A 25,590-nucleotide genomic window follows, 5' to 3' on the forward strand; every position below is an offset into this window, starting at 1 on the left:
TTCTCCGCACCCGCTCACGAAAGCTGCCTATGTGGAGTCAGATGCTGCCAACAGAGGACGAGTGAAGGGCGAGAGAGGACAAAAGGATGAGATGAAAAGGAGTGAAAGAAATGCTAAAGAAACTCACCTATAAAAGTTGCAAAATCACCACGAGCCAGGGAAGGGGGCGCCTCGATAGGCGATCGGTTGGCACTGGACGATAGTGCGATCGATGGGCACACGAAAATGGAAATATCGGCCAAGGTGGAAATATCGCCAACGAGCAGGTGGCAACGCCGCGCCGTCGGTATCGATATGCGAATAAACATCGATCACGCACGAATGGTGTGACCAGGCGGAGGAAACATGGAAAGGAGTGAGACGCAGCAATGAGCAGCGAGCCGGGGATCGATAGCCCATGAGTATCGGTGTCTCAGTGGAAACACGGGAAATATCGGCGAGGGAGATATAAAGTTGCTACGAGGAGGATGACCAGCGCTGTAGAAACTCAAGGGAGTTGAGAGCGTCGAGGGAGCATCGAGGGAGCAACGAGGGAGCGCCGCGGAAATCACAAGGACTCGAAGGCTAGGACATGCAAGGAAACGACGGAGAGTAGAAACAAGTTCTAAATGTCTCCCGAAGTAAGGGGGGAATGTGAGGAGTTGAATAACTCCCCACAAATAGAAGCAGCAGCAGATGGCCGGCCGCTTACCAGTTACGCGACGAATTCGCGTAGTAACGGCGCGGCGAGGAGTTTGGAGACTTGGATGGAGAACGAGAGAGTTTGGAGACGAAGGATGGAGAGCGAGAGAGTTTGGAGACCAAGGATGGAGATCGAGAGAGTTTGGAAACCAAGGACGGAGAGCGAGAGAGTTTGGAGACCAAGCGAGAGAGAGAATGGAGACTTAGCGGGCAAGAGTGCCGTGTGCAAAAACAGGATAACGGAACTCCACCGGACTTTGGACTCTCCCGTGAACTTTGGACCGGGAGAGGAAGTGCCACATCTCGACAGAGGAGCGGCACACAGGCGTGCCACAAGCATCACGGGAATCAGCGGGATGGCAGCAGTGGGCGGAGCATCGATTGAAAGCGGTACGTGAAGGACAAGTGGGTCAACCAGGAGTCACGGACTTTGGACCCAGAGTGGAGAGATCCAGCGGGCCGTGCGCAAAAGGGAAATAACGGTTTCCGGAGGCCCTATATAAGGCCGCAGAGCGCTGGCAGCTGGATCAGTCGATCACAAGGAGTCAAACCTTCAAGATCAGTTAAAGTACCAAGTAAACAGTCAGTCAAGCAAGTAATCTACAAGAAAGCTACAACCAAGCGAGTCGTCGGAAGCAGCGCCGTGGGAAGCACACAAGGAGCAAGATCGCCACGTCGAGACGTTCGGGATTGGGACATCAGGAATCTCCGAATTGAGACACAAGTGGCGGAGTTCCGTAAGGCATCACGCGGCTAAGTCAAGGCGTTTGTTTCCAACTTTGTTACGACCACACCCTGGCGAGTCGCCCGGCGGGTCTGTCAGAGACAAGCAAAGGAGTCCTAAGACGAAGAACCGTCAGCTTGGGGAGGAAAGTTGTCTGCGACCCAGCGTACCTTGCCTGACCAAGCAGGACCTGGCGTGACGGAAGAGCGGTAGATCGATTTGGGGTTTCAAGAGGCGGCAGCCTGGAGAGCCCTGCGATTACCGGCGAAGTTCCCGAACGGCGACCGCCCAACTCCCCGAGTGCCAGAACGACGAGATACTGGTCAGAAGACAGCGCAGAGGACATTACCATCGCCGCGCGGTGCTCCTTGGGACGCGCAGGAGCGTCGCGGACGTCACGCATTAGGGTGTAGCTGGGTGGAACGTTCGTCTGCGCTAGGCGTAAAGCGAAGTGAACCGCTATACAGCCTCCTGGCGGCAGCCTTGACTGTCAGCGCGATCTGAGCAAGAACCTAGCGGGACCGTCCAGGACAGAGCAAGGGACAAGTATTGCCTCGAAAGGCGTCGGCCTGGAGAGCAAGGCTTATTCACCCTAGTCTGAGAACGGTGCCGCTTCCCTAAGCCCACAAGGCCGAACTCTCTGCGGGTCTAAGGCGCAACAAGCGACCTCGAGGCAGCGCGTCGGCAAGCAAGCGGAGGCGGCCACTACGAGCGTCCTGAAACCCAGGATCCAGTGGAAGCCAAGTCAACGCGTCGAGGAGCCAGAAAGAGGAGCGCCAGCAGCCGGCGGAACCAGAGCCAAGAGATACCGAAGCCAGCCCAGCCACACACCCGCTGTACTAATACCACGAGAATAAATCCCACTGTTACCATTTGAACCCTTTGTTTTCTCACTGATCTACGGGCAATCACGTCATATAAATTTGGTGGGACGAACACACAATCTTCTGAGCTAGCCGCACGAATCTCGTAGCGAGCAGACACACAAAATCAGTTCGTTACAAATCTTATTGCCTTCAAGGCCGATCTTGTCTCTCAAAGTATTCCGATGATTGGTACGGACAGCAAATTAGAGTTTGTTGCTGTTCGGGATTCACAATTATTTCGTTTTTATTTCACGCTCGTAAATTCCCCCTCGGTCTGATACTAGCCTCTACCTTCAGCATTTGGCTCAGATACAGAGTATTCATTCAAACCTTGGCAATAACGATCATCTTATTGTTATGGGCGACTTCAACCTTCCTGCCATTTCTTGGATGCCCTCAACTGATTCAAATGTTGTCCTTTCCACATCGGCCCGTGAGTTTGTCACGGTCTTGTTGATCTTTTTTTGGGACAACTGAACACACTCTTGAATTGCTCTGGTAAATTTTTGGACCTTCTTTTTGCCTCAGAGTTCGCAAATGCATACGTAACTCGTACTAGCCCCCTGTCCAGTCACGGAAACGCGTACCATCCTACATTTGAGGTTACTTTAGAAGCATCAGTGTCATTACTGCCATGTCCAGAAATCGAACCTTCCTTCTTTTCGTTGTTTTCGTAAAGCTAAGTTCGCAGAAATGAATAAGTATTTTTCCGAACTCGATTGGTCTTTCATAGATTCAAACGATGATCCCACCTTACATATTTTTGAACAGCTTTATGGTTTACTCTTTAGCTTTCGATATTTTATTTTCCCTCATTTTCCTCTGCAAAGGCGTACCGTAAGCCCTATGTTCTCTCATAACCCCTCTTTGCGGAAAAATCCATATCCAGACTGTTTAGGAAATTTAAGAGAACCGGGCTGCAAGCTGACCACTCGAGGTATCTATTTGCTCGTTCTAATTTCTTATTCCATAATTGCAAGAGCCACAATACTTACCTTAACCGAATTGCAGGATAACTACAAACAGCTCTATGCATTTGTTAATTCGAAACGAAAATCAGAACAATTTTCGTTTTGTTTCCCCCTTGATTCTACATCCGCCTCTTGTGGTACCGATATTACGAACTTATTTTGCGAATATTTTCATTCCACGTACTCATCTATCATTTACGATAACACTTCACTCCACCACCCATACCCTCTCTCTCCCTACAACTGTATTTTCATGCCCCTTATGAGTGAGTTATCTTTCCAAGTTATCTTTCTCTTCGGACCCTGATCTGGTACCGAGCTGTGATATAAAAAAATGTGCCGATGCTTTGTGCAAATCGTTATCTAAACTTTTTCAGATATCCCTTCGACACTCATATTTCCCTGAAGTTTGGAAGGACTCTTTTATCATTCCACTTCATAAAAAAGGGAGCAAATCTGATATTAAAAACTACCGCGGTATCGCAAAACAGAGCGCGATTAACAAGTGTATTAATCAACTAATTACCGCTCAGCTACAGCACCAATGCAACTCAGCAATGTCCCCGATTCGGCATGGCTTTATAAAACGAAGGTCAACTTCTACGAATCTTCTTGAATTTACTTCGGTCATCAGAAGCGCTTTTAAAAACAGTAATCAAACTGATCTTCGATTCCGTGAACCATCAGCTATTACTGAAAAAACTTATACTATTCGGATTCCAAATCACGTTGACTGAGTGGATTTCAACATACTTATCAAACCGGACTTTTAAAAGCTCAATCTCTAACCTTGTTCACGTGACCTCTGGTGTTCCACAAGAGAGCCACCGAGGACCTCTTTTTCTTGGAATTTTCAAAAATGACTTGCCTCAAGTAGTTCTCTCCTGTCATGTTATGATTTATGCTAACGACGTAAAACTTTGCTTGCCGTTAACGAATTCCAATTCCCATGCAGTTTTGCAAGTCGATTTGAACAATTGCATTCCTGGTGCATTCAGAATTTGCTGTTTTCAAACAACTCTAAATGTAATTTTATGTCCTTCTATCGGAAGAATCTTTTCCTAACAAGATATTTTATTAAGTTGAGTGATCTTGAATGCAGAAATTCCAGAAACAGTTCCTTTTCCTGGCATGACGTTACATCTTATCCCACCTGTCTTTGCTCCCGCCCACTTTAATGAAATAAATAAAATAAAAAACGCCAGAAATCTAAAAAATATTTTACAAAAACTTACAAAAACTATCTTTGGAAACAAAACTTATGTATATGGACCATATATAAAGCCGTGGTAGGTAAATCATATTTATGAGACCAAAGTTGAACATTTTTAATTGAAAATATTGTTTCAAGACTTTTTTTTCAAATTACAGGGGACTTAAAAAATTGGGTAATGAAGTCTTAAAACTTCTTACAAATCTCGAGGCAGGAGAGTGCATGGCAACAGCGAAGGTGACAAGGAATAATGGACCTTGAACCCAAGTAAAGCGGAGAAACCGAGAAACCGAACAATACAAGTGAGATTACCTTTGGAGTCGTGTGCTCAAAGATCCTGATACCAGAGTCAAGACGCTGCACTGTGGTTCCGCTTGTATGGAAGCGCGGCCAAAAATGCTTTTAATGGCATTAGAGGGCTGAAAGTTTTACCAAGCTTCGTAAATAGTGTTTGTAGTTGAAAAAATCCGCCAACCAATGAACCCCAAACAACAAAATTTAACAAATAATTAAACAATAACAATTTATGAGCCAATTAAGTACTAAACAAAATTTACAATGGTTGAAACTTCAAAATTATACAAAAATTTTATGATGTCTCCTCAAGCAAGCTATTAACTGAAGGAAATAATTTTAAATTGTCCTTTTTTTCAATATTTCTCTGCCCAGTAATATATGGGTCGGACAGTAAAACCAAATAATCAAAAGAATTATCTGCAATTGTTTCAATAACATTAGATTGAAGCTCAAGTATGCTCGAGGCTGTGTTATTTAACAAGCTTTGAAGTTTGACTTCTGCGTAGGATTCGTCTACAGATATGTTTTCAGGATATTTATCTTTTTTAGAGCTTAAAAAGCATTGATAGCTAGGAAAAAAATCTAATAATATTTGGCTGTTTACTAAATTCCGAACCAACAAATATTGGTGTTTGGTCATTCCGGTCTCCTTTAAAAGAGAAATGACTTCTGTGGGATCCGCAGGCAATACATTTTGGGTTTGGTTTCCGTTGCGTAATGCAGAGACAGCGGTCATCATCAGTCCTCGTTCAAGACTTCATAAAATTTAGTTTTTTACGGCCGCGTGGAGCACTTTCCGCATTTTCTTGGGGTACATTTTTTCTATTTTTCAATAAAATTGACTCCGTTATAGTCAGCCAATCAGACTCATATTGTAAAATAAGATTTCTTACGTTTATAACGCATCCAAAAATCAACAATTTTTTTGCAAATGTACTCAATTGGTTGAATACACGCATTCAGTTCATCTCTAAAGCCGTTGTTTATCAAATTTTGTTGAACATCAGCAATTACTTGTCGTAATTTTCCAGCGTGTGTGCCTTTTTTGGAGCACCATATATTAAAACAAGAAAGAACGCTATAGTCGAGTAACTCGACTATCAGAAACCCGTTACTCAGCTAAATAGAGATATGCAAGTAGCAAAGCGAGATTAAAATGCGCCACCTACCGGCGGTATACAGATTTAAGCGTTATGGGCGTTAGAGTGGGCGTGGAAAATTTTTTTTTTGGCCCAATCGATAGGTTTTGTCGAGACCAATACATTTCAGCTAAAATTTATCTAGCATAAAAATTGTGGGCGTCACAGGTTTTCGCGGTTTGTGGGCGTTAGAGTGGTCGTGGCATATTCGCGTAACAAACTTGCGCTGCGTATAAGGCTACGGAATCTAAACCTGAAATCCCAATTCTCTATCTTTGATAGTTTCCGAAATATCCACGTTCATATTTACGATTTTTTTAAGTTTGTGGGTGGTTTATGGGCGTTAGGGTGGGCGTGGCAAACTTTTTTTGGGTCAATCGATAGGTATTGATGAGAACATTACATTTCAGTTAAAATTTTTATTCTAGCATCAAAACTGTAGGAGCCACAGTTTTGGGCGGTTTGTGGGCGTTAGAGTGGGCGTGGCACTCTACTGAAACAAACTTGGGCTGCGTAAGAAGCTCAGGAATCTGCACGCCAAATCTCAATAGCCTAGCTCCCACAGTTTCCGAGATCTCAGCGTTCATCCGGACAGACAGACGGACAGACGGACAGAAGGACAGACGGACAGACGGACATGGCTAGATCGACTCGGCTAGTGATCCTGATAAAGAATATATATACTTTATGGGGTCGGAAACGCTTCCTTCTGCCTGTTACATACTTTCCGACGAATCTAGTATACCCTTTTACTCTACGAGTAACGGGTATAAAAATGTAGGCGTGCGAACACACACTGACTTATGTTGCCTATGAAATTAAAAGTTAAAAACAAAAATTTTTAAATATTACGAAGTTTTTATACACAATGTAAACCGCAAGTAAAGACGAAGACAAACACACAAAACAAACACAGCTTCTGCTGGACAAGTTTGACCTTGAAGAAATAAAAAGATGCGTTAGATTATTGATTGTTTCACACACATCTGCAAGTTTCTGCAGCTGACTTAAACACTTTTATTAAGTAAAAACTCTGAATAATACAATGAACATAATATCTATGGGGGAATCGGGGGGAACACAACTAAAACTTTAGGTAAACATAAAAAAGGCGTTCACACAAAAAATATTAAATCGATTTTGTTAATTTCACTAAAAAATTTGTTGGAGTTATTTAATTCTTAATATATACATTTAAAATAAATACCTTCAACTTCAAAATGCATTTTGAATAATGAAAATCGGATCACTATATCAAACGTTTGACCACTTTGAAGCGCAATTTTGTTTTGTAAAAATTCTTGCTAAGTACAGCTGCGCTTCAAAAAAAGTACACATAATCACGCTTTGCATTCTATTTTTAGAAAGTCCCATTAGATTTCCAAACCAAATCGGTTTGCCATCAAGACGTTTTAACATTTTAGAGACAATTTGCTTGTAATTTTTTTCTATTCGTTGTTATCACTTCTTTTGATTTTTGGCCTCTGGCGGAACCACTGTGCGCTGGTGCTACAAGGTTGAGACTGCAACGGTGAGATTTTGAGGGACGCAGAGATTGGTTAGGGGAACTGCTGCGATGTTACAGAGAACGAGATCCCGGCAGGGTAGGAGCGAAAAAAAAATCCGTGCAGTAGCGAAAACGGAGAATCGTGTGTTTGAACTGCTGACGAGAACCAGACCGCCCTCAAGGAGTCCCGCGATACTGGTGCCTTCACGGTTGTTCTGGTCGGAAGGTTCCGCAAAATCCTTATTCCAGCAAGTCGTGTGAGATCGGAGCAACGCAGAAAAAGCGACGCCACAGAAGTTGTTGAATAGGACAAGGAGCCAGAGAGCAACGACGTCATAAAGAAGCGCCGCCTTACAACTAAGTTTCTGTAAAATAAAAACTTCATAATCCAGGCCTGATAGCATTTTCTTTTTATAAATTACACCAGTTTAAGAAATAGAATCGTCAATATGCAACAACGCATTTCAATTTTTATGCTTATATTTTTAAAAATGGAACTTAGGCACTAAAACAGGCTACGAAACGTTTTTTAGACGAAAAAATACAATTTCACCATTAAACAAGGAAGAACGCTATAGTCAAGTATCTCGACTATCAGATACCCGTTACTCAGCTAAAGGGACCAAAGGGAAATGGAGATATGCAAGCAGCAAAGCGAGATTAAAATACGCCACCTACCGGCGGTAGACAGGTTTAAGCGTTATGGGCGTTAGAGTGGACGTAGCAAATTTTTTTGGATCAATCGATAGGTATTGACGAAACCAATACATTTCAGTCAAAATTTTGTATCTAGCATGAAAACTGTGGGCGCCACAGGCTTGGGCGGTTTGTGGGCGTTAGAGTGGGCGTGGCAAACTTTTTTTAGGTCAATCGATAGGTATTGATGAGAACAATACATTTCAGTTAAAATTTTTAATAGCCACAGTTTTGGGCGGTTTGTGGGCGTAAGAGTGGGTACTTATACTATTCGGATTCCAAATCACGTTGACTGAGTGGATTTCAACATACTTATCAAACCGGACTTTTAAAAGCTCAATCTCTAACCTTGTTCACGTGACCTCTGGTGTTCCACAAGAAAACCACCGAGGACCTCTTCTTCTTGGAATTTTCATAAATGACGTGCCTCAAGTAGTTCTGATGATGTATGCTAACGACATAAAACGTTGCTTGCCGTTAACGAATCCCTATTCCCATGCAATTTTTCAAGCCGATTTGAACAATTTGCATTGTTGGTGCATTCAGAATTTGCTGTTTTCAAACATCTCTAAATATAACTTTATGTCCTTTTATCGAAAGAATCCTTTTTCTCACAAGATATTTTATTGGGTTGAGTGATCTTTAACGCAGAAATTCCAGAAACAGTTCCTTTTGCTGGCATTACGTTACATCTTAACCCACCTGTCTTTGCCCCTGCCCACTTGATGTGAGACCGGTACTATGTTTATGTTGGCAGATATTTGCTGACTTTAATGAAATAAATAAAATAAAAATCGCCAGAAATCTAAAAAATATCTTACAAAAATTTTAAACTTTTTGGAAACAAAACTTATTTACATGGGAAACAAAACTTATTTACATGGGCCATATATAAAGCCGTGGTTGGTAAATCATGTTGATCGGACCAAAGTTTAACCTTTTTAATTAAAAATGTTGTTTCAAGATTTTTTTCAAATTATAGGGGATTTAAAAAACTTGGTTAATGATTTGGCCCTTTCATAAACTTTGTGAGAAGTCTTAAAACTCCCCACAAATCTCGAGGCAGGAGAGTGCATGGCAACAGCAAAGGTGACGAGAATAATGGACCTTGAACCCAAGGAAAGCGGAGAAATCGAGAAACCGAACAATACAAGTGAGATTACCTTTAGCGTCGTGTGCTCAAAGACCCTGATACCAGAGTCAAGACACTGATACTTCACGGCTTAGACTGCAACGGTGAGATTTTGAGGGACACAGATATTGGTTAGGGGGATCAGCTGCGACGTTACAGAGAACGAGATCCCGGCAAGGTAAGAGCGAAAAAAAGTTCGTGCAGGGTGTCTTGCGATATTGTGGGCAAGCGAAAACGGAGAATCGACCTGCTGACGAGAACCAGGCCGCCCTCAAGGAGTCCCGCGATACTAGTGCCTTCACGGTTGTTCTGGTCGGAAGGTTCCGCAACATCCTTAGTCCAGCAAGTCTTGTGAGATCGGAGCGACGCAGAAAAAGCGACGCCACAGAAGTCGTCGAAGAGGACAAGGAACCGGAGAGCAGCGACGTCATAGAGCAGCGCCGCCGCCGAAAGTACACGGGAGTCCCGAGCAGTGAAAGGTGCGACGTCGAGCAGGGGTGCCACCACAGCAAGCCTACGATCACAACCATTTCAGCGAAAGAAAAACAATCAAGTTCTCCGATTTGTCCCAATCGGATATTCTGCACTTTCTTGGGTGACGGACAGTTACGCATTAAACTTTTGGTGGGACGAACACACAACATCACTGAGCTAGACGCAGCATTTTCGTAGCCAGCAAACAGAAAAAAAAGTTCCTTACAACTAAGTTTCTGTAAAATAAAAACTTCGTAGTCCAGGCCTGACAGCATTTTATTTTTATAAATTACACCAGTTTGAAAAATAGAATCGTCAATATGCTACAACGAATTTCGGTTTTAATGCGTCTATTCTTAAAGATGGAACTTAGGCACAAAAGGAGGCTACGAAAAGTTTTTTAGAATAAAAACATTTTCACCATTAAAAAAATATTTATTGCCATATTTTTAATCAGGGACCTCAACTTTACGGGAAAACCAAGGTCGTCTTCGTGTAGCATTTCGACGATTTTATTATGTAAACTGGTGTTATTATTTTTAAAGCATAAGTTACCACTAATACACTTTTACCTATAGTCCGTCCGTTCTGTTATTCTCGGTACGATTTATTTATATTTGTATATCAAAGATCAAGCCCAAAGGGATCAAAACGAAACTTTAGGTTTGGATTCCGAAGGAATGGGGTCGGTTCAAGAACAATTCTCGATTAATTTAAGAACAAAAAGCTCATGACAATAAAAAATTTAAACTTTTTGGACATGCTAGTTCTTCTGAACGCCTGGTAGAGATGTATTTAATTACATTACTTTTGCTTAAATATTATTAATAGTTATTGTATTTTGGTTTTTGGTGATGACATAAAAATTTATTTACTCTTAGAACTAAAGGTTTACGACGTCTTCTCGAACCTCTGCTACCATGTCTCAAAGTCGGACAGTCTAGAAGCTGAACCACCGAACGGATTTTTCGAGTACAGACAATAGGGTCAGTAGCCAAAATACATGTATTCATAATCTGACCCAACCGTTTAAGGATAAGCATTTGTCAGTGACGCGTTCATAATTTCACCTTAATGTTCATGATTTGACCGCGCGACGTTCGTTTTTTATGAACGACGAATAGCGGACGGACTGTTTTTTAATCGTTTTTTTTTTTATAAATAAACAATAAGTTTTAATAGTGTATTTTGTTGAACTTAATTCAATTTCACCCATGGTAAGATCAACACAAAGGGTAATAAAAAAAACTCATTACAAAAATTGGACATTGTGGCAGACTATGCGTCTATGTATGACTACACTTGCAGGCCGTCCAAGTATCCAATTGTCTGATGGGTGCAATCTTTTTAGTCTTCTTCTGTTCATAGGTCTGGAAAGTGTAAGAGACGAGTCTTGGTCTGTAGCGAGTGGCAGTCTTACTAATAGATGTACAAGCAGGAATAGTTTTGAAGACTCAAAAATTTTTTGTGTTTCTTATATAGTATGGGGCGTTTATATGTCTAAAAATGTTGTCTTGCCAGGGTTCAATTCTTTTTACAGGCGTGCTACAGGCAGTGCCCCAGAAGTGTAAATCCCAATGTAGACTAGACATTAAAATATTTTCACGAGCCGAGTTTTCGCCGTGATCGACAGTCAACTGCACGGACGAAGCAGCCATATCATTTTCCTGGCCTTTTGCCTTGTGAAAGTACAGGTAGTCACAATGTGCTGCTTCCAGGCTAGCCGACTGTCCAAACTAAGGGTGTGTCTGTGTCGGAGTGCTTCATTGGAGACCCGTCCAGGGTGAGGCTATAACTGTTCAGCTTTCTTCCCAAGATAACTTAGTATTGCACAATTTTTGATTTTGTGAAATAAGAAACGGTGTCTAGCCTAACCACCCGCAATTCTCCCTGAGGGGAATCCCTCCACAAGATGCATTGCAAATAGCGTCAGCGGCAGAGACTAATGACATATGCCCAAAATCGAGGTATTCCTTTATGAATGCCGCATATTGAGCCTTCAAGGCTGACCGACGATCCAATTAGAATCTCCTATTCTTGTTAAAAATGCTGAAGTCTTCTGTGTTTGAAGCAGGGTGTGGTGCTTAGATCCGCATGTGCGTCAATTACTGGAATCCATCAATGCATTGGTAAGGTCAGGTTGACTATCTATGACCGTAGTGAAGATAAAATAAAACTCAGACTTCGCATAGCCTCCAAAGAATTTCGGAAGCTCAAGAGGCGGCAGTAAGGTTGCCCTATGTCGAGGCTAACGCTGCTGAGGGCCAAAAGTACCGTGAGTAATACCATCCGCAAATTTTGAGTGCGAAAGCAATTGTGAGGCGGGCATTGATAATTTAAAAATAAAGAGAACGTCGTAAAATCTCTCGCCCAAATCACTTTCAATTTTCTTGAAATCCAATTCTTTGAGCTTGTTAAGAAGGTTTCTTGAAGCTCATCAATCAGCTCCAGCCTCACGTGAAGGATGGAATTGTCACATGAAGTCAACGTCGCACTTGATAAGGAGTCCACTAGACGCTCCACTCTATTAAATTGTGCAGTTGTTTGCATCAGCGCGAACATCTCCAACAGTTCCCGCAGCCATGACGACAGCAACGGTTTCAGCGGGAACATGAGCGAAGAGAGTACGAGGGAATAACGGTCCGTTCATTTACTACGCTCGCGCCTGTGTATAACGCAGCTTGCGCAAACTCAAAACTTACATGAGTATACAAGAAATGCAAATGAACAAACCGAGAGAGCGAGATCGAGAGAAATTCTTATAATATAAGAACTTGAAATAGGAGACGTTTATTACTTGCTGCGGCTGACTTGACACCTACAAACTGAAATCCTTAAAAAGTTTAGAAATAATTTGTATACCTGTTAGTCGTAGAGTAAAATGGTATAAAAGATTCGTCGGCAAGTGTGTAACAGGCAGAAGGAAGCATTTCTGACCCCATAAAGTAAAGTCATGAACGCTGAGATCTCAAAAACTATAAGAGCTAGAAAGTTGGGATTGAGCATAGAGATTATTGGGCTTTCTTCGCAACGCAATTTTGTTTTATCGGAGTGCCTCTCTAACGTCTACAACCGCCCATAACGCTAAATTTGTCAGTCGGGCGTCCACATTTTTTAATATTTTGTAAAATTTTAATTGGGATTTTATTTTTCTTTTTAAGGGGGTTCACCTGTGTGAATGTCGATGTTCAAGCGCTTTTTCGGATATTTCGTGTAAGTAAACTATTCAAGGTTTTTGAATAATTATTTTTGTATTTTGTTAGTTTATTATTTAAGTTTATATATTTTTATGTACAACAGTTTTATCAAGAAAGTGTACTGGTGACCGAAGCTGGAAGGAGACTTTCCCAAATTTACGGACCTAAACGGAGTGCAGGATACACCACACATAAGTCGTCTTAAACAAAAAACAAAAATACTCCGTTATTCGTAATCAAGTTGCCGAGGTACTGACGTAGGGATTTCGTAAATTTTTGAAAATTGTCAAAATGGTGTACTTTGGGAAGAAAAAATTCAAATTTTTTATAAGATATTAAAGTATGAAAAACAATTTGAAAAATTTTTTATAAGAAACCCCTAGGTCAGTACCTCGGATTATACATTCAAATTGACCCCTCAATATATAGGTAGTATATAAGTCGGAACCAGCCGGATCGGACAACTATATCTTATAGCTCCCATAGGAATAATCGGACAAAAAAATTTTAAAAAATTATATCTTTTGTGTTTTTTAGCATATAACCTCCTAAGCTTGGAAATAACATTTTTTAATTAGTTCTGAATTTCGAATTTAATTTTATCAAAATCAGAAGACTATATCATATAGCTGCCATAGGAACGAACAAAATTAAATGGTTTCTGGTGATGTTATGATGACGATGAACGATGAGCGATGACGATGAACGATAAGCGATGAAAATGTTATCAATGTGTGTGATAAATTTTAATTTTAAATTTTGTGAGTTGGTATAAGCGTGAATGGTGTTATAGTGTATTAAATGAGCAGTGTGGAGTGTGTTATATTAGATATTAATATTAGCAGCTCGAATGAAACCGTCCAATTTTCAATTGGTTCATTTCCAAGTAATCGATAAATATCGTTATATTTAACTAGTGTTGGATATTTCTGTCTTGTTGGTGTATATTTTGAGCAATTTAACAAAATATGCGAAATGTCTTCATTAACGTTGCACGAATCGCATAGGGCTTTCTGAATATTATACTGTTGGATTTTTATTGTCATTTAAATAATATAATTTTATGTTTTATTTTCAAATGAAAACAGATAGACAAATAAAAGAGAAAAGAAACAGATAAAAATAAGTAAATAGATAAATAAATAAATAAAAAGGTTACTATTCAAAATTAAAGAAGTTGATTAATTTTGAACAATTCAATTTTTGAGTTTGTAAGTGCTAATCTGTTTCTTAAATTCTCTAAAAAGTTTCTTGATTCAGGTACCAAATTGGTTGTTTCGTTGACTAGAAATGAGGAAATTTCCGAAGCTAATTGATTTAAACTATTCTCCGCAGCTTCAAGAGCTGGATTGTCTGAGAAAGGTTGACTAGAGGGTGGGGAAATAGGTGGATTAGAATGAATGTGAGAAAACTTTTCGTTTAGAGTGTACTCATGTTCATGAAGAGCAGCTTTCCAGCTGATCATAGTTTCGCGTGAATTTTTCTCTTCGTTTTTCTTGTTAAGAGAGTTTTTAACAACCTTATTAAAAGGGTTTTGTGCAAATATTTGTTGGGTAGCTATTTTGGTATTATTTTGTAACACTGGAATGGCAGATTTTCTTTGCCATGTTGGCTGGGGGAAATGGGTTAAGTCGTTGGTGTCGAATTCATCTAAAATTTGGAAGAGAGAGGGGTACCTAATCTTCGTTTCATTTCGTGATAAATTTTCAAGAGTCATACATTTCTGGATAGCGTACGCTCTCTTACGAGCAGGGCACTCAAGAGAGGTGGCTGAGTGATTTTGTTTACAGTTGGTACAAACGAGTTGACTACATTGCTGCTCTCTTGAATGCGAAAGAGAACATTTACTGCGTTTTTGCTCAGTTTGTTTACAATGTTGAGCAAAATCATTAAATCTAAAACAACGAAAACATTTACTAAAAGGAACAAATGGACTAACATTAATTTTAGTGTACAGAAAAACAATCTCGTTGGGAATTTGAGTGCCTTTAAACAAAACCTTAACCCTAGGAGTGTTGATAAAAATATCTTTATTGTCTCGGTCATTAGTCTTCACACGAGTTATTTCTTGTATAGGTACTGGAGAAGAAATGTACTCCTTAAGTTCAGAGTCGGAAAATTTTGTTGGAATATTAAAAATAATACCCATTTTAAAAATGAAATGCTTAAGAATTTTAGGTTCGTAACCATTACTTTTAAGATTTGAGGACAGGATGCTATTAGCTGCCGTTGCTGACTTGCACTCAGCCTTGCAGCGCCCATAAATTATAACTGGAATTATATCTTTAATTTTTACTTTTAGCAAGACAGCATTTAGTTCAAGTGGATTTATAGGAACTCTTCTAGGTCGATTTTCGCCATTGGTTTCACAAATTTTGTCTATGTAGACCACAAAGGGTCCCTTGTGAGCGCTGCTGTACGAGTATCCGTTGTTTTCCAAATTTTCACTTTCTCTCTTCTCTTCTTTGCTAGCAGGATCCGTTATATCTCTACCACTTACTTGGCTGGTTGGACTCGGATAACTAACAGGGTCATTGACTTCTTTCATCTCAACTTCTTCGCTTTCCGATTCCACTAAATTCTTATCCGTAGGTTTTTCTTTTTATTTAAGGGCGATAATTTTGACCTTTTAACGTTGCTCAACTCCGAGTAAGGGTTTTTAGCCTTGGCCTCGGAGGAGGCCATTTTTCTTGGAGTAACTTTACCCGTAATTGATTATTTATTTAACCAATAACAATAGACAAATATCTATAAACAGTATTTAAACGTATATATTTCGTTATATTTTTGTTTTGAAAAAAACAGAAAAAGTATAAATCGGTTAGTATCACACACTGCTCAAACACCTCCGTTGCATGCAACAGTCAGCACGCGAATGAAACTGAACTTACATTCAATCTGCGATGTCCGGTATACGACTGAAATGCAGAAAGCATCTAAAACCAGTAGACCACAGTCACATTCGTCACACAAAAATTGAACACGAAACTGACAATTCATGACGGTCATCACTTCTTTTCAATGGAATAGATCGCGGCCGCCCGCGTCGAGTACAGCGGTGGGCGGCCAAACCGGACGCGAACGCTTCCTGGCCCAGCAGCTAACAAACTAAGCTGGTTTCACACAAATCCTTTACACAATGTTTTTTAACATGTTATAGATTGAAAATTTGCAAAAACAAAAGAGACGATTTTTTAAAAGTATTACACAGGTGAACCCCCTTAATAATTATCTACATGCCAAAAATGGTTCAAAGTTGACCATTCATTTAAAAGTTATAAGCAAATAAAGAAATAGACGATAGATGGTGTGTCGAAAACAGCCGATTGGCTGCATTCGTATCTCCATCTCCCTTGTACTCCTCTACGCTGAGTATCGGGTATCGGGTGTCCGATAGTCGAGGTCAACATATTTTAATTATCTGAATTTCGAATTTAATTTTATTAAAAAAGAAACGACTATATCATATTGCTGCCATAGCAACGATTGGAAAATTGGTGGGAAAATAATTTGAAACAAATTATGCTTCCGTGTTTCTTGACATATCTTATACTATTGGGAATAATATTTTATGAATTTTTGTGAATTTCGAATTCAATTTAATAAAAATCGGACGACTCTAACATATAGCTGTCAAAGAAACGGTCAAAGAAATAAAGAAATAATTGCTTTGTTGATTTTGATCGTTTTTTCTTTTACTCTGGAATAAAGAATCTTTTAAGTTTTCAGCATTACGAATTTAACTTTACACAAATACCACTGAAGCCAGCCACAATCCTTAAAAATTTAACATAGTGTTACTAACATTGATTATTTATTATAACTGCAATGGCTTGCCGAAGTTAACTTCCTTTTTTGGTAATCATGTGTTGTTCTGAACATCCAATGATGATTAAATCGTCCATGTAAAGAAATGCTTGAGAATTTTCTAAGCCTGAGAATGCTATTGTCATCATTCTCTGAAATGAATTTGGTGCTATTTTTACACCAAATGGTAGTCGCGTGAAGCGATATAAGCAATTGCAACTAGAAAATTACGTTATATCTCTTAAACTATATCCAAGTTCAATTTGATGAAAAGTCAAAGATTAAGTCAAGGCATAAAAAGTACTTTGCTTTTCCTAGTTGATCCAAAACGACACCAATTCTAGGGAGTGGAAATTTGTCGGACAGTAGTTGTACCCGTTACTCGTAAAGTAAAAGGGTATACCGACTCGTCGGAAAGTATGTAACAGGCAGAAGGAAGCGTTTCCGACCCCATAAAGTATATATATTCTTGATCAGGATCACTAGCCGAGTCGATCTAGCCATGTCCGTCTGTCCGTATGAACGCTGAGATCTCGGAAACTATAAGAGCTACAATACTGGTATTAGGCAGGCAGATTCCTGAGATTCCTGTTTCAGGAATCAGCGCATGTTTGTTTCAGCAGGGTGCCACACGCACTCTAACGCCCAAAACTGTGGCTCCTACAGTTTTGATGCTAGAATAAAAGAATTTTAACTGAAATGTATTGTTCTTATTAATACCTATCGATTGACGTAAAAAAAGTTTGCCACGCCCACATTAACGCCCACAAACCGCCCACAAACTTAAAAAAATCGTAAATATGAACACGGATACCTCGGAAACTATAGGGAACTGGGATCTCAGATTTAGGTTCCGTAGCCTTGTACTCTAACGCCCACAAACCGCCCAAACCTGTGGCGCCCACAATTTTTATGCTAGATAAAAAATTGTAACTGAAGTGTATTAGTCTCGTCAATACCTATCGATTGATCAACAAAAAGATTGCCACGCCCACTCTAACGCCCACAAACCGACTAAACCTGTGGCTCCCACAATTTTCATGCTAGATAACAAATTTTAACTGAAATGTATTGGTCTCGTCAATTGATCCAAAAAGCCACGCCCACTCTAACGCCCATACCGCTTAAATCTGTCTACCGATCACTTAACCATATATTGAGATCACGGGTAGGTGGCGCATTTTAATCTCGCTTTGCTGCTTGCATATCTCCAATTCCCTTCGGTCCCTTTAGCTGAGTAGTGGGTATCTGATAGTCGAGGTACTCGACTTTAGCGTTCTTCTTTGTTCTTTTTTATTAATTTGGCGAAAGTCTATGACTAATCTCCATTTTTTGTCTTCAGAACCAGAAAGAGATTTTTTAGGCACTAACAAAAGCGGTCTACTATACTCAGACACAGATGGTTTAGTTCAACAATGGTATCTTCTATCAATTATCCAACGTGTTTCTTTAGTTCATCTTGATGGCTATGCGGAATTCTGATATTATACCGGTTACTCGTAAAAAAAGGGGTAAACTAGATTCTTCGGAAAGTATGTTACAGGCAGAAGAAGGCGTTTCCATAAAGTATAGATGTTCTTGATCAGGATCACTAGCCGAGTCGATCTACCCATGTCCGTCTGAACGTCCGTCCGAATGAACGCTGAGATCTCGGACACTATAAGACCTAGGCTATTGGGATTTGGCATGCAGATTCCCACTGAAAGAAAGCAACAGGAAATACACGGCTTTCACAGTACCAGGCAAAGGTTTGTTTCAGTGGAGGGTAATGCCGTTTAGTCTCCACTCTGCGTCTGCAACCTTTTAGCGGGTTTTGGACCAAGTAATTGGCCCAGAAATGTCACCTCACGCATTCGCTTACCAGAATGACATAATAGTGATCGGATGCACGCTAGAAGAACACAAGGAAACCCTAAGAGAAGTGTTCCGGCGTTTAATGGAGACTGAATCCGGATTTTTAAAGAAGGAACTGCTGTACCTGGAACATCGAGTGAACATAGGAACATAGCCGGAAACAATAGCCGCCAACGGTGATTTGGGACCTCCCTCGACCGGCAAAAAACTTCGTACCAGATTTTTACAGAATCGTCAAACCCCTGAATGACTTGCTACGCAAAGGCAGTAAGTGGGAGTGGACACCGGAGCACCAGATGGTGTTTGAGGAAGTGAAGGCAAGACTCGTGGCAAACCCACTACTAGTATGCCCGGACTTCAGTAGAATTTTCACAATACAAACAGACGTTAGCGACTACGGCATCGGAGAAACACTGACCCAGGACACCCAAAATGGCGTAAAAAGTAATCTTCTACTCGAGCCGAACGTTGAACGGCGCGGAGAAACACTATTCAACAACGGAGAAGCAGTGCTTGGCAATTGTCTGGGCGATCCGAAAGCTCAATCCGTATCTGGAAGGTTACCACTTTAAAGTAGTAGCCGACCATATGCCTCTGAAGTGGCTCAACAGCATCGAAAGCCCTTCAGGAAGGATCGCCAGATGGGCCCTGGAGTTACAACAGTACAACTTCGAGATGGCGTACAGAAAGGGTCAGATAAAGACAGCCCCTACCGGAGACGCTACGGGTCTTAATGGAGACAACGGCGCACAATAGGAGGAGGTTGCAGCTGGATCAAAGACATGTGCGAAAAGATAAGGACCCAGCGGGCAGCGAAGAAGTCGCATAACGGAAGATTTGCGTCCCAAAGTTAATACGGGAAAAAGTATTGAGGGAATATCACGACGTACTATGGGCGGGACACATCGGAAGCCGAAGGACAATTGCACGGTTGGCAGCCCGATACTATTGGCCAGGCATGCATAGAGACGCACGAGCCCATGTGAGGAAATGCCAGTCGTGCATGAGATTTAAGTCAAATGAATTGCAGGCGGCTGGCAAAATGCTAACCCAAATGCTAGATGACCCATGGGCCACGGTGTGCGCAGACTTCCTCGGCTCTTACCACGATCTAAGCACGCCAGCCAAATGTTGCTGGTCCTGATAGATAGATTCTGGAAATGGACGGAACTGGTGCCACTGCGCAGTGCGACAGCCGAGTCTCTTCAGAAGGCGTTTAGGGAGCGCATAATCGGTGGGACATGCTCCCACATTCGTATCCTGAACAGAAAATCTGATCTTCGCTATGAAGATATTTGTATACGTGCCCCTTATTAATGAGGACGTTGTTTTTCAAAATCTTCAAACAACCAAGTTATCTTTCTCTTCGGACCATGATCTTGTACCGAGCTGTGTTATAAAAAAAATGTGCCGATGCTTTGTACAAACCATTATCTAAACTTTTTCAGATATCCCTTCTACACTCTTATTTCCCTGTAGTTTGCAAGGAATCTTTTATCAAGTCACTTCATAAAAAAGGGAGGAAATCGGATATTAAAAACTACCGCGGTATCGCAAAACAGAGCGCGATTAACAAGTGTATTGATCCGCTCAGCTACAGCACCAATGCAGCTCAGCAACGTCCCCAATTCGACATGGCTTTGTGAAACGAAGGTCAACGTCTACGAATCTTCTTGAATTTACTTCAGTCATCAGAAGCGCTTTTAAAAACAATAACCAAACTGATATAATTTTTAAAGACTTAGGGAACCATCAGTGATTATTGAAAAAACCTATACTATTTGGAATCCCGATCACGTTGACTAAATGGATTTAAACATACTTATCGAACCGCACAGAGAAAGTCGCTTTCAAAAGCTTAATCTCTAACCATGTCCACGTGACCTCTGGTGTTCCGCAAGGAAGCCACCTAGGACCTCTTCTGTTTGGAATTTTCATAAATAACTTGCCTCAAGTAGTTCTCTCCTCTCATGTTATGATGTATGCCAACGACGTAAAACTTTGTTTGCCGTTAACGAACCCCAATTCACGTGCACTTTTGCAAGCCGATTTGAACAATTTGCATTCTTGGTGCATTCAGAATTTGCTGTTTTTAAAGAACTCTAAATGTAATTTTATGTCCTTCTATCGGAAGAATCTTTTCCTAACAAGATATTTTATTGGGTCGACTGATCTTGAACGCATAAATTCCTTTATAGACCATGGAGTCTTATTCAACCACAACTTAAACTTCACTGATGACATCACTGCACTGATCACATTAGTAAAGAAAAGGGGGTTTTTGCTTTTGTCAAACGATTGTCAAAGGAATTTAAGGACCCCTATTCCACGAAACACCTTTACATTTCCTTGGTTCGTCCAATCCTTGAATACTGCTCATGTGTTTGGACACCTCAATATGCTAAGTATCAGAACATTTTCGAATCGGTATAGAAACAGTTCATTTTGTTTACATTACGAGGATTAAACTGGAAAACACATCGTTCCTTCACAAATTTATCACTAAACTTGTAAATTCAATCTACCTTCTTGGTCAAATACAGTTCTCCATCCCTCTAAGGTCAACACGTCACTTTCGACCTATTGACCTAGAAATTTTTAAGACTAATTTTGAGTTATATGATGCATTTCGCGTTTTATGTTCGCAATATAATGAACTGTATTTTTTGGTATTCACTGAATGCTCTGTAAATTTGAATGTAACAATTATCATAACCCACCTGTCTTTGCCCCCGAAAACTTTATGTGAGACGGGTACTATGTTTATGTTGGCAGATATTTGCTGACTTTAATGAAGAAGGCTCAATGGAAGAATGGGAAAACCCGGCAGTAAGCAAATTAACGATATTGGCCTAAGTGAGAGGAACAACATCTCCGTACGACATTGTTGAAGGTATATTGATTATTACCATGGAACGGACTGTTCTGTCTAGAGTATTTGTTATCGTTTAAAGGAAGGTTTTATAGTTAGTTTCAATGCAGGAATTCGATAGCAAGGCACCCCAATCCAAGGATATGACGCAGTCTTTAAGGGTACTCAAGCTAAAGGGATCATTTATGTTTGTATGTTTGTAAATGATGATGTAATGATGTAAAATGCAATATTTAATTAAAGAGTTTGTGGTGTACAACACAGTTTAAAATAGTAAATTCAGGAAGAGTTACATTTTAAGAAAAAAAACAACGGAATTAATGTAGATTAAATCAAGTAGCTTCTGCATATCATTAAAAATGTTCTTCTTTTGATTGAGGTCCATACTAAAGCAGTCAATAATGACAATTATTTAAAGTGAATGATGCACGTTTCCATGCACCATTGCTGATGTTTGTGGGTCACGTGCGCAGACACCGCCACCGCCAACTGGTCCAAAAGTTGGTCATCATTCATTAGTCGAATTGAAGTGCAACAGAATTTACGGCTGACAGCCACGATAACACCACCTCCTCTCGCATTGCATTCTGTCAAAGTCTCTATCTTTACGAAGAACTTAAAACAATTTTGGATAAAAAACTTTGCTCAAACCAATGTTAGAATTAAGTCAAGTTTCAACAAGTATTATAATGTCATAATCGCTTTTAGAAGTGTTCATAAAGACAAATTGCGTTTTGGTTCTCATGGATATCATGGATATATTTTAAAAGTTTCTTTTCTGACCATTATTTTAAGTTTGTTGGCTGTTTAAAGTTCCTGATTCCCCCTAGGAGCGCATATTGTTGAAGTGCAATTTTCCAAATCCAAATTAGATGCCGTGCAAGATCAAAAGTACCATTAAGAACCTTGCGCAACGTATCCGTACGTATTATTATTGGCAGCTTGAGATCATCTTTCCGAGGAATATAAGTGGAGTCGAGTTGGCAATAAGTAAAAGATTTTCTTACGAACTCTTGTATATACAGTGAGGGCCATCGAAAGTGCGTCATCAAAAAGAGTGCAGTCGAGTTGGGAATAAGTTAGAGATTTTCTTACGGACGCTTGTATATACATTGAGGGCCATCGAAAGTGTGTCATAATAAAGAGGCGCTGAAAACACTGTGAAGAGACTATTCGACTTATTATAGAGGAGAGAGCTATCCCAAGAGACGCGCTAAGCTCATTCATATTAAAATCGGCAGATGGCACCCGGAGAACTGCAAGGGTATCACTTCCTGACACCCTACTTACACACAATAAAATTTGTGTCCCGGTGCCACTCACACGGTGCGACTCTTGCAGTTCTCTGATGGCAGCATACGAGGCGCATTCCATCCCAATGTAAAGGCATGAGGCGAAACGGCAGAAAGCGAAGAGCGCAAGCGCAGGAAGAAAACGGCGAGTGATATCGCACAAAGCGGTCGGCGGATTTAGTGAGGCAGAGTGATAAATAAGAATCCATAGAAAGCGCTGATTGGGAGAGCATCGGCTGTAATTTGCGGGCATAAGCCGCGCAAAAGAAGCGACACAACCATTTGTAGCAGCGTGCGATGTTCGAATTCGAAGCAGATATATATGACATCTGGTCCAGAAAAGAAATAGGCACATTGTGATTAACCTTTTGATGGAGTAGAAGTCTGCAATGGTCCTCCTTTTGGAAAATCCACAACCGCAGAGTACAAATGGACTCAAGTGAATTAACTCACTTTTACTGATTGAAGCCAAAATTCATTATTGAAAACAGTTTGGAATTAATGCTGCGGTACTCCAAGCTTAAAGTTGATGAATGTAAATAAGTTAATATATCCATGACTTTATTTGTTAGAGAATTGCAAGTTAATGTGTCAGCATTAACGCTCATCGTTTCCGCCACGTATGCACACAGCGCCTCTGGCTGTGTGCTTACTGGAATTTGCCAATGTGCAAAAAACGTTTGCTTGGCAGAGCTTCAAATAGAACACAAGAGGGAGCCAAACCAATAATGTGTCACATTCACTTGTTGTTGTTCTTGCGATCATTGTTGCGGTTCTTTACAGCCACTTTCGTTAATATAACGGGGATCATGGTCGGAAGTAGTGTTGGCTTGATCGGATGTTGATGCATGTGGAGCTGGATTAAGGTTGAAAGTCGACAAACCTACCCTCTTCCGCTGATTGGATTTCACGTCTTCATCAGAAGATTCCGGAAAGGATTTAGAAAATGTAGCACTTAAATTGAAATAAAGATTTCTGTTCATAAAGTTTGTTCATAATCTCATCATCGCAACTATCACACTGCCAAATACGCTTAAGCATAGTTGTTTAAAATTTAATTGCATCTTCCGGCAGATCAATACAAACGGTGTGGAACTTGTGGTCGACAATGTGAAACACAACGAACCACCTCAAAACCGCGAAACTGTGCAGCTGTGACTTCAGCTTTGCAATCCGTGCAAAAAGTAGAAGACAGCGAAAAAAAATACAATATGTCGACACGAGCGCTGATCTGAGAATGAGGATATCGTTGAATTAATGGATACCTCTGTATTCTAAATCGCATAAAGAACATATAAAAATATATATAAAATATCTAATAATAAAAATCAAGTCGCTAAATGCGCAAATACATATTATGCAATGTCTAAATTTAAGAAAGAACTCTGTAATAGTTACTATACTTTAACTATGGGAAAAACGTGTTTGACCCGATTACACTAGTTTATAGCCAAAATGCACAAAGAAGGATGATAATATTTCCTAAAGTAAAGTAAAGTTGGAAGTAAAGTTGGACAACTACAATAGATCACAAAAAAGAAATCAAAAATATTTTTAAAGATTAAAAAACATTTTTTTGTAATTTGCGTTAACTATGTCTCGAGTTGCGCCCATCAATTTAGGTGATATATGTATGTTTTAGTTTACAACCATAACCGTGCCTTTTAATGTTGCCGAATAAATGAATAGGCTACATTGATTATATTAATTTAGTGACTGTAATGGCGTCTGTTGTGTAATCATGTAATCGTCAAAACGAACCAAAAATTCTACATTTGGACAAAGTCCATGATAAAATAGATAACATTTTATTTATTATATCTTTGCACCGTTACGCCGGTAAAAGAATTGCGCCTGAAATTTGAATTTCAGTATTTATCAACGTACATAGGTTCATGTTACTAGAATGGATGGCCAGGAATCGCATTTCCTTATCCAATGGTCAGATCAACTTGGGGTTTACGAAAAGGCACATACCGAAAATATCAGAACAGGAACTCTGTTGGACCAGATTATTAACAAAATACTGTATAACCCTAATGTCTATGTACAGCTGTGAGCCCTCTAATAACTCTCCGCTCTGCTCGGCTTAACGAGCGTTCTGAAATAAAGGTAGTAGCATATCGTCATTTCCTACACCCTCATACTCTGATTAAAATTAGTTATAATTATAGAAAACGGTCTATAAATCATCGTTCAATTTGGCGCCCTACGAGTGGCAGTGTTTGCAAATTTAAAAGTTATAAACAATTGAACAATTCCTAATTTATCGTCGTGAAAATTTACGGCCGCTGTAGACGCTCATTTTCTCACTTCTTCGTTTCGTCGTCACGTTGAGGCTGTGAACGCAGTCAGCTCTACTCTCGTCGCATCGCGAAGCTCTTCACAAAAAGCCCATTCCTTTGCTGCTCGCCTTTCGTCGCCGCTGTTGCCAATTATCAGCTCGCTCTCGCGCTTGTTGCTGCCGAAACTTCAGATTGGCTGCTCGCCTTTCATCACCGCTGTTGCCAATCTTCTAGGGGAGGAACTCAACAGCACCAGACCACCACATTCACCGTTTTCGCTTGCCCAATCCAGTTCGATTGCTCTGTCGTCGTCGAAGTTGCACCGTCTTAGCTTGCCAACGTTCGACGGAAAATTTGCAGAGTACAAAAATTTCATCAACTCGTTCACACAAATTATCGCTCTTGAGGTAACCGTGTCCAATCTAGAATCTAGCAAGACCCAATCAAGGCGTTTTCAATAACCGACAAAAACTATCCCAAGGCCCTACAGCGGCTTAAAGAGAAATTTGATTATTCAACACTTATCTCTCTAGAAACCATAGCTGCGTTATTTGAACTCCAACCAGTCGAGCAATCAAACGCA

The 25,590-nt window shown here is 40.4% G+C and overlaps 1 protein-coding gene across 19 annotated transcripts in view; it reads right to left on the reverse strand.

Moving 5' to 3' along the window:
* Gprk1 (G protein-coupled receptor kinase 1) overlaps window positions 1–25,590 on the reverse strand; it is a 609,802-nt gene that overhangs the window by 449,545 nt on the left and 134,667 nt on the right. Inside the window, exon 6 of one of the 19 annotated variants that reach the window (XM_070998257.1) lies at window positions 7,823–9,936. The exons of the other annotated variants lie outside the window; for them this stretch is intronic. Within the exon in view, the coding sequence (XP_070854358.1) occupies window positions 9,295–9,936 (642 nt within the window). The 3' untranslated portion in view covers window positions 7,823–9,294. Of the gene's footprint in view, window positions 1–7,822; window positions 9,937–25,590 lie in introns of those variants that run through there. 19 annotated transcript variants of the gene reach the window in all.

This window comes from Drosophila suzukii, assembly GCF_043229965.1.
Source record: "Drosophila suzukii chromosome 2 unlocalized genomic scaffold, CBGP_Dsuzu_IsoJpt1.0 scf_2c, whole genome shotgun sequence".
Taxonomy (NCBI): domain Eukaryota; kingdom Metazoa; phylum Arthropoda; class Insecta; order Diptera; family Drosophilidae; genus Drosophila; species Drosophila suzukii.